At 39.1% G+C, this 10,732-nt stretch overlaps 2 protein-coding genes across 2 annotated transcripts in view; one reads left to right on the top strand and one right to left on the bottom strand.

The window, feature by feature from the left end:
- LOC106884080 (MAM and LDL-receptor class A domain-containing protein 2) overlaps positions 1–3,811 on the bottom strand; it is a 138,597-nt gene extending 134,786 nt beyond the window's left edge. The window contains exon 1 of the mRNA XM_052966613.1: positions 3,718–3,811. Coding sequence (XP_052822573.1) covers positions 3,718–3,783 — 66 coding nt within the window. The 5' untranslated portion in view covers positions 3,784–3,811. The remainder of the gene's footprint in view (positions 1–3,717) is intronic.
- Positions 1–10,732, top strand: part of LOC106875508 (serine protease 48) — a 466,125-nt gene that overhangs the window by 303,148 nt on the left and 152,245 nt on the right. The gene's annotated exons all lie outside the window — the stretch shown is intronic.

Genomic DNA, 10,732 nt, shown 5'->3' with positions numbered 1-10,732 from the left:
TATATATATATATATATATATATATATATATATATATATATATGTATGTATGTATGTATGTATGTATGTATATTGGCAGGCTTCTTTCAGTTTTCATCTACCAAATCCACTTACAAGGCTTTGGTTGGCCTGAGGTTATTGTAGTAGACTTTTGCCAAGGTGTCACACAGTGGGTCTGAACCTGGAACTATGTGGTTGGGTAGCAAGCTTCTTATCACACAGTCATGGACATTTATCACTATTTTCTTTGTATTACTTTTTTAATTGCCTTGTATTTAGACCCACTAACTTCCAAAGTTTGTTTTGATGGTTATAAAATTTGTTATAGCATTGAGAAAAAAAAAGAAAGAAAGAAAAGAATCACTCCCAGCTCTGAAACTAGTTTTTTTATACATTCATCATAACACTGGGATATTTACTGGTGACTCACAAATTGCAATATATCCTGAAACCTGTATTTTAGCCAATGATTTTTAACTGAGAAAATTTTTTTTGCTGTTATTAGTCTTTGATTTTGTACGCATGTCATAATAATAATAATAATAATAGCAATAATAATAATAATTACCAGTCAATGTACACCATTAGCCCGGAAGGATTATAAGAGACACCATGACAATATAGCAAGGCTTGTCCATTGTACACTTTGCAACAAGTGTGGACTTGACAGAGTAAAAAACAGGTACGACCACAAACCTGAAGGCGTTGTCGAAAATAGAAATGCAAAGATCCTATGGGATTTCATGATTCAGTACAACCATGAGATAGGGAATAGGAAGCAGACATAGTCTTAATTGAGAAAAAAAAACCATGCTGGATCATAGATATAGCATGCCCAGCTGACAACAAGGTATGCGATAAGAAAGAAAGAAAAATCAAGAGATATGAGAAGTTATCTTGGCAGGTAAAGCAGTTGTGGTCGATGACGAGGGTTGATTCATATGAAAAAGGAAATTAACAAAATTATATGGCCATCTGGAGTCTTAGACTTCTGGTAAGGCCACCCATGGCAGCAAGGTCGGGGATGAGGCCCCAGACTAAACATGACCAAACACCAACATCAAGACCCCAGTGGTTGAGCAAGCAGAGGAGGGCTATCTCAAGCCCCCAAGGATTGACTCCGGCAGAAGAGGGCAACGCCTGGCGGGCAAGTGTGACAAAGGTGGATAGTTACCGGCAGCTTGCTGCAACCAGCCTCATCTAGACTGCACGTCTCTATTCTTGAACAACAGTGGAGAAGTTCCTGGCCAAGTGTGTGCACGTGGCCATCACGCAACCATGGTGACCTCAAACAATTTACTCAGTGAATGGCTTTGCCTTTCTAATCTGTCTCATAAAGCCCAATGTCGATGGTATCATGGGCACCGGAGGCAGGTCTGGAAAGCTGGAAGTTTCCAATGAATAGCCGTTACATTGGAGTTTGGCAGCTAGACTCGTGACTGAGCTGACTTCTTTAGGATTACTGCAACCCATCCGTCAAGGAGAAGCCCCTAGAAAAGCAACTTGATCTGGCCAGCATACCGCGGCTGGCGAGCCTCCCACTTAGCAGTCGGAACTCTACTAAATCCTCTGTTTCATAACCTCTCACCTTCGGGGCCTGGAACATCTGCACTCTCCAGGAGAAGAGTGATATTAGTTGACCAGAGCGATGTACAGCCCTCGTCTGCAAGGAATTTGCCTGCTTCAACATCAATGTGGCAGCCTCAAGCGAGACTAGGATTCTCAGAGAAGACAGCATCAGGGAAGCTGGCTCCAAATACACCATCTTTTGGAAGGGGAAGAATCCTAATGAACCATGCATCCATGGAGTTGGCCTTGCCATCAAAACGCAATTCATGGACCAACACAGACTCATCCCAACTGCCGACAATGAGCACCTGATGACTGTTCAGATCCCACTCATTCGCGACAGATTCCTGACACTGATCTCTGTGTATGCCCCTACCCTCACATCTGAAGATGACATCAAGGCTTTGTTCTACAACCTGCTGGACTACACCACCCAGAAAGTCCCCATGCACGACAAACTCATCTTGTTGGAACATTTTAACGGCAGAGTCAGCAGTGACCATTGTTTGTGGAATGGCATTCTTGGCCATCACGGCATTGAGAAATGCAATGCCAATGGCCATCTCCTCCTGGGCCTTTGTGCTGAGTGTGAACTCGTCATCCTTCAACTCCCTATTTCATCTCCCTACCTGACAAAAATCAACCTGGAAACACCCACAGTCTAAACACTGGCACATCATCAGAATCATTAGCATGCTGGGTAAAATGCTAAGTGGTATTTGGCCTGCCTTTGCATTCTGAGTTCAAATGCTGTCGAGGTTGACTTTGCCTTTCATCCTTCTGAGGTCAATAAAGTAAGTACCAATTGAGTACTGAGGTTGATGTAATTGACTATCCCCCTCCCACTAAAATTCTGACCTTGTGCCTATAGTGAACCCGGAACCATGTGGTTGGAAAGTAAGTTTCTTACCACACAGCCATTCCTGCACCAGTATAAAGGAAATGATTAAGCAGTATCTATTTTAGAATTTTATTTATTTATTTATTCATTTACTATTTATTTTTCATTTTTTTTTTTTTTTTTTTTTTTTTTTTTTGTGAGGAGCGCTTCATTTACAGCAGGAAATATTTACAGGGTACATACAATCAATCAAAGTAATTAGTGGTTACACATATGCCTCATAGATTTAGCCCTAATTTTAGTTATATATCATATATCATACATTATTTACATTATTTACATTTGACGGATATTCGTCCTCATCTTGTTTGTTGTTAACGCAACGTTTCGGCTGATATACCCTCCAGCCTTCGTCAGGTGTCTTGGGGAAATTTCGAACCTGGATTCTCATTCCTATCGATGTTACTATTATTATTATTATTATTATTATTATTATTATTATTATTATTATTATTATTACTATTATTAATCAGGTCGCTGCCGTGAATCGAACTCGGAACCTTGGGGTTAGTAGCCCGCGCTCACTACGCCATATGCCCGTGGGCATATGGCGTAGTGGTTAAGAGCGCGGGCTACTAAAATCATTTAAGAAACAAGATGGACAGCAAAGACTGTACAACTGGAAAATGAAAATAATGCATGGGCAATACCTCAGAGTATTGAAAGGGAAAGACAAGATGAAGTTTCTTGATAATATCACTCGAGGCATTTGCAACCCCTCCTATTACTATCTCTGCCCACATAGTCAAGATGCGTGTCCAATGTAGCATTCCAGTCCCCCACTAAAAGTAAAAGACGAGACATTCCTAGGAATATTTCTAGACATCGAAAGAAATCCGGTCGACCTGTTAAAAGCGGTGCGTAGACTGATATGCACATCCATTGCTGCCGTCGACATCCAGGACAAGTAAAGACAATATTCGTAGACCCTCCGGGTCTACGAATATTGTCTTTACTTCGAGATCCAGACTCTTGCGAAAAAGTACCGCCGTGCCACTACCGCCCATTCTCGGCAGACAGAAAGAAAAATAAATGTTAAACTGTCCGCCAAACATGGACTTTAGGGCCCGTGGATTATGGAGTCTGGTCTCATATATGGCTATGATTTGTAATTTGTGTGACTTTATGTCATTTAAGAGGTACCCTTGTTTCCAAGGGGACCCTAAGCCTCGCGCATTCACACAACCAATCTTGATCATAATCCTAATGAGTTAAAACACAATTGAAGGGAACAAAGAGTTACTTACTGCTCGAAGGTTTTTGTTGTCTCTTCCTTCGTACATTATTTGCATTCGACGGATATTTGTCCTCATCTTGTTTGTTGTTAACACAACGTTTCGGCTGATATACCCTCCAGCCTTCATCAGGTGTCTTGAGGAAATTTCGAACCTGGTTTTCATTCCTAATATATTTTTTGATGTTATTATTATTATTATTGTTCAGTAGTTTTATTTTTATAACGTGCTTTCACTTCACTACCGAGCGCAGCTCTGTGCGCCTTGGGTATGTGCTGTGGTTTGCTGTGGTGCTCTTATGTTTACTGTATTGAAAGTGTTTTGCGTAGAATGTGTGCAGTACCCAGTAGTGCAATTTTCTGTATGTTATATATATTTGTAAGTCCTGCTATTTTTGTTATGTATTTGTCTGAATATTTTTTTATTATACCTAAGGCACCTACTATGATAGGAATTGTTTCTGTTTTTAGATTCCACATTCGAGTTATCTCTATTTCCAGGTCTTTGTATTTATTATTATTATTATTATTATTATTATTATTATTATTGTTGTTGTTGTTGTTGTTGTTGTTGTTGTTGTTGTTGTTTTGCTCAGAGGGATTGCTCAGTGCCTAAAACATCGTGCAAAGAATATAAGTAGCGATCGTGATACACACCACAAAGAAATGATCAAGTTCAAGAATGATCTGTTAAGCAATAACTAACCCAAAAGTATACTATCCACTCCAATTATGAAGAAGAGAGAGGATGAAGCCAATAAACTGTCCACAGTCTGTCTACGCTGTGTGAAAGGCCTCTCCGAGAAGATGCAAAAGATATGCGGCCCATATGACATCAGGACAGTATTCAAGAGTAATACAACACTTCGCAAATATCTCTTTCGAGTAAAACCACTAATAGAAAAGAATATGACCAAAGACTGTGTGTACTCCATCCCATGCAGCTGTGGTAAGTTATACAAGGGCGAAACATGTCGCCCCCTCAAAAACAAGGGTAGACGAACATCGCAAAGCTGTGACACGAGGAGATATTGATCGGGTGTAGCTGATCATGTATGGAAAAATGGATACCACCTCACCCTGTGGGATGAAGTTAAAATAATAGACAGAGAACACCACTGGAAAATACGAAAACTAAAAGAAGCAGCACATATGCTACGACACAACAACCTCCTACGCAGACCGAGTGCAGATATGAATAGCATATGAGAACTGGTATTAAGGAAGGATAGGAAAATATTAGATTTATAAGCTCTAAAATTCACTCCATAATTGCTCACGGGCTTATGGCGTAGTGGTTAAGAGCGCAGGCTACTAACACCAAGATTCCGAGTTCGATTCTAGGCAGTGACCTGAATAATGATAATGACAACAACAATAATGATATTAATAATAATAACATCGAAAAATACCTTAGGAATAAGAACCCAGGTTCGAAATTTCCCCAACACACCTGATGAAAGCTGGAGTGTATATCAGCCGAAACGGTGTGTTAACAAAATGAGGACAAATATCTGTCGAATGTAAATAATGTACATAATTTCTCATCTCTTAAATATGGAACTGTAGTCTCTTGCTTTGGTTTGTCCATGAGAAGATCAGAATGAAGATTTTTTGAAAGATATTTCTGGCATTTACCAACCGCGCCGGAGTAAATGCTCGTGATATGTGTAATATTTTAATGTGTTCCGGTGGTATTGTGTGTGTGTGGTTGTTTGTTTTTATGTCATCTTCTGTTAAGTTTGTCTTTGAGTTGATGTGTGTGTGTGTGTGTGTGTGTGTTCTCATGTATATAAATAGATATACGCGTCGGCGAGTCGATTTCTTTAGAATTTCTTGGTATCTTTACGTTCATTTGTGTCTGAATATTATGGGATTTTAATATCTTGTTTTACATCCTGTTCGTTTTTTATCCATTGCTGTTTACTGTTTATGATTATTATTGTGGTTGGTAAACGCTTATCACGAGCGCAATGCAACCACTTCTTAAATAGCTCCTAGCGACTAAATGCTTCTCTCTAGTGTGAGCTTGTTAAAGTAGTTTATATTAAACCGAAGAGTGCAACAAAAGAAAAATACGAATCTGAAAGCGAGTGTAATAATGTTGCTAATAAATGGGGCTACTCAGGCTTGATCTAAATATTTTAAGCATCTGAAGTAACACAGACAGGCGGGATCTATTCCATCTCAATCCGACAGGCGTTTTAAATGGGTAAGGATCAATACATTTATAAACATTTCAGAGATTATACTTCAGGATTTGAAAACTGTAAGATATAGGTTATTGATCGGGTATTGGATTGTAGCGAAGTTTCTCTCTCGGTTGTATGTTTGTAAATGCGGATGTAGCGAGTAACAGCTGGTCTTCTTGGACCCTGCTGTGTCCGTCACCTTGATTGGCTGTTATTTGCACGGCATTTATCTCTGATTCTGTTTCGCGCCAGGGTGCATACCAACCAATCGTGGCCTTCTGATAAGGTCACGTGAGAGAGTGTTTTCTGATGCTTCTGGGGCCGATTTTTTCCTATAAAATAGCCTGTTTCATCCACGCCAGTTTGCCGCGGCTTTAGACCTTCTGAGGTCTAGCCATTGACCACAGAACTCCAGCCAGCCAGATTCCAGCGACGACATCAACACCACCGTTCAACTGTTTACTACAAGCTTCGTCGCCAATGTCAACTCGACGCCTCTACGTACACACTACCAACAGCAACCGCAGTTTCTCTCAACACTGTTAGTGTGAATTTCTTCACCACGAGAATAAAAGCCAGAACTCAACCTGCGAGAACTCCTGTACCAAGTAACCGGTCGCAGCATCGTAGCCTCAACTTCTTCTCACAACATGTGACACTTCAGCTCTGCTATTCGGCCACAACCTCTTATGTACAGACTTTCAACCTACTGTGTAATTTAACTAAGAACTAGTATTTCTTATCTTTGTGTTCAAGACGCTTAACGTCCTTGTTACAGACTCTTTTCTATGCTCTGTATTCTGTTGCATTCACATACACATATTTGTATTACACACACTCCTTTGCTTACAAACATACAGTTTAATGCTCTAATAAAATTTTCTCTTTATTCATCTTTATCGGTTGTGTCTCTCTCTTTTCCTTGTTGGCACTTCTTCACATTCATATGTGAGTTCACTTATATTATTATATTTGTGTCGACCGTGTAACGCGTTAAAAGGAGCCGTTCTATTCGTCACCATTCTCCTTGGTTCGCATGGTCGTTCTACAGAATAAAGCAAATAAAGACTAGATACATTCTTCAGGAGAAGGAGAATTTTTAGACTAGGATACACCGTAGTATTCATAAATTAAGTATAAATGATAAAATTTTAGTTATGTATCGAGTAAACACTGCAGACGAAATGTGTTTTCCCCAGCCGATATTGAGAAGACAACAAACCACAAAAGAAAATTACATTACTGTATCATGTTAAGTACAGTCATACCTGAGATTTAGGATAGGCTTAAGAAATTGTATGGGGAGAATGAATACTATATATACAGTATTCCAGCTACTCGAAACTCATGTTCAAAGGTTTCAACGGTGTGGGCGTGCATTGTTCTGCGACAATAGCACTTCTTTTACCGTAGACTTCGGCGTTTGATGCGAATTGTTGATTTCAGTTTGTTATCCAGCATTTCACTGTAGCCTACATCGAAATGCAAGAAACAAAGAAAGTACCAGTCAAATACTTTAACCAAATTTTTTACTAACATTCACTTCATTTCTATTTCCTTCTTTCCAAATGATCGGCTACTTTGCATTATGAGAAAATCATGGAGACTATTCAGAGCTTCTCTATTTACAGAAAAGGGTTAGTGGATAACTAGCGATCTCTTCTCTCAAATCCTGCTTAAACCATTCAAGGACAGACCGATTTACTGTACAGTATGGAACGAAAAGAAAGGGAATGAAAAAGTATCAATGAATGAATAAAATACAAGACCAAGAGTAACCTATCACCACGACATTGAGAAATGACGATGCAGATTTGATCAGAACTTTATCAGCACTCTGGTCACCTTCCATTCCTGATTCTCTTTACTCCACAAATCGTCCGTGTAGTCTTCCTACAAGTCTTTTAGCAGAATCATTTGGAACCTGACTGTGATCTGAATATTCATATATTTTTCACTATTTGAATGAAAGTTGGGTTTTCTTTCAAGTACCATAGCTTTTGATTTGGTTCGTCGTTTATCCTTCGTGCTCAACCTGGTTCACCACACAACCTCTTCCACCATACAAAGGAAACACTGTCTAAGGGTCAGTAGGATTTCCGTTAGCCATTTTCCCTATCTGCTTCTGTGTTTAACGTTGTAGTTGCCACTGCTTTCCTCTTTGGGATTGCAACGGATTTGGCGTTGAGAATAGTGGTGCAACGTGAGGCACTTCTCTCGATTTCTCCACAGTGGGGCAGAATGCTTTTAGGTGATCGGTATTTCTTCAGTAGATATAAATTACGTAAGGCGACACTTCTTCCTGGCATTTTTTTTTATTTTGGCTGTTGAAGGGCATTGTAGGTCTCTTTCTCTAAGATTAATGTACTTACATATTATTGATCTTTCTTTTTTTTATTCAAATCATTTCCTTTTTTGGGAGTGCCATGACGCCGGGTTGAATGATATATTCCTGATATTTTTTGATGGCCCCCGCTTTCTGTTGATAAGGAAGGGTGATTCACTTATTTGTAATGTTTGCGAAGGAATTTTTGGATCTAGTCGGATTGGCTGCCAGCATCAATTCTGTTCGAATTGATTCCGTATTCAATGTGATGATGCACTTTTATTGGCTAATGAATGGCATGAAAATTATTTTCGCTATAAATAAATAAATAAATAAATAAATAAAGAATTATTAACAAGTAAAGTTTGAAATTTTTGGTAATTTTAGCCAATCGTAAGCCACAGACACGTTCAGGCCTGTTTCCATTGTAACAAGCGGAACACGAGAACTTTTTTGTCTGCGAGAAAGCACGTGTTGACTAATATATTGAAACCACTTGTTTTACCTATCCGTTGACAATCAAGCACGTGAATTTATGAACTGGCCAACAAAATGTTTGTCTTTTTTAAATATTCAATTTGTAACGTGTTGTTCATCGCATTTACATTAAATGCATATTGAATGCTTAAAACTACTTGTTTATTCGTTTCTTTGTTTCTTTTTGTCATTGAGGTGGTTGTGAGGTGTGCTAAAAATAACAGCTAAATAACGTTTTGTGGATAAATCTTTTAAGTTCGCGCTATCGCATTAAATGCATATTGAATGCTAAACACGTACTATTTTGAGGATGCTGACAACAAAATGTGCAGTCACGCACAAAATGACAGCTTCCAAATCCTGCTTCCTGACTGGGTGAAAATGATTAGACTCTAAACCACTATAACTTTTTAAAAACATTTTTTCTGGAAAAAGTGAAATAACTCCACCAACTTAGCTTGGAAAAGTATACTATTGTGTCAATTTTTAAAATTTTCGATAAACCTTAATTTCTGAAATGCTGGCAGTCAAACCAACTAGATCGGATTTTTTTTTTTTTTTTTTTAGTGTGTGTCCTCTTTACTGTCTTCATAAAAGGCTATTTTCTTTCTTGTTGATGCTGTTGTTGCAGTCAGCGTTATTGTTGATGTTACTGCTGCTAATGGTTTTCCTATTATCGTTGCTGTTAGAGTTCTCACGTCCCATGCTGGTGTCAGTTGTCATGTCTTGTCTGTTGACGTTATTGTTGTTGTAATTGTAGTTGGTGCTGGTGGCGTTGGCGGTGTTGTAGTATTGTTGGTAGTATTGTTCACAAGTTGTTTTTTGCTAAAGTCAATGGGAGTGGAGACAGCCACGCATGGTTGACTTCTATGACTAAAATAGTTTGAGCACGAGAAATCTGATACATTTTCTCCTACAACCAATCCTCTATTAAAACTGGTACTGGCAATCATGTGAAAAAAAAAAAAAAGGTCAAGGAACTTATATAACCGAGAAAGTTTTTGTAACAAGCTTCTTCTAATTCAGTAACAGAAACGGAGTGAAACTTTTTAATATAGGCTCAAAGCCTCGGCAGAATTTGAACTAAGAACGTGAAGACGGATGAAATGCCGTAAAGCATATTGTGCGGCGTGCGAACGACTCCGCCAGCTGGCCGCCTTGATAATCATGATAATCTTTTATACTAAAGGCACAAGGCCTGAAATTGGGTGGGAGGGGAGAGTCGATTATTTCGACCACAATATTTCACTGGTACTTAATTTATCGGTCCCGAAATGATGAAAAGCAAAGTCGACATCGGCGGAATTTGGCTCTCATGGCTTCTGATCTTAATCGATTGGAAGTGTTATCATGTACGATGTTTTGTCTTCGTATAAAAGATGGGCTACAGCAAATATTCTGCTTAATACCACAGATTTGCTTGTCACTTGTTTGACCTTAACCAGTTGAGCATGTCCCTAGGTGGCTGACGATACGTGCATCTCTGATCGTGAGCAGAAGTAGTGGGGGAGCATCATAGCTATGTGTTGAGAGGAATTCTTTGGGGTTTGAATAATTCACCTTTGGAAACATGAGTGTTTTGCTCAACATCCTTAAACGAATCTCATTCAAGGACCTTTTGAGCGGGATGGGCTACTCGACCTGGAGAAAATTCTAGCTGGACCCCACCTGCAAGGTCATGCGCTGTTTATCTTGATATGAGATCACCATGTCGCGTACATATGGTTGTGATGCATGTGCCTGGTATACCCTTATCAGACGGGTAGTCATGATAAGGAGGAGGTGGGAGAAGAAACAACAAAAGCTATAAAACAAATGAAATCCAAACTAAAACTAGAACAGCAACGGACCATGATAAAATGATGGCAAGAAAAGCCCATACATGGTAAATACTGGGCTAAACTAAATGCAAAAGAAATAGACAGAGAAAAATCCCAGTAATGGATGAGAAGCTCAGGACTCAAAGCAGAGACTGAAGGATTTTTAATTGCTGTACACCAGAAATTACCAAAAACATATAATGAAAAGAAACA

The sequence above is a fragment of the Octopus bimaculoides genome, chromosome 3 (assembly GCF_001194135.2).
Source record: "Octopus bimaculoides isolate UCB-OBI-ISO-001 chromosome 3, ASM119413v2, whole genome shotgun sequence".
Classification (NCBI taxonomy): Eukaryota; Metazoa; Mollusca; class Cephalopoda; order Octopoda; family Octopodidae; genus Octopus; species Octopus bimaculoides.
Note: the sequence above shows the minus strand (reverse complement) of the source record. Positions and strands in the feature narration are given on the sequence as shown.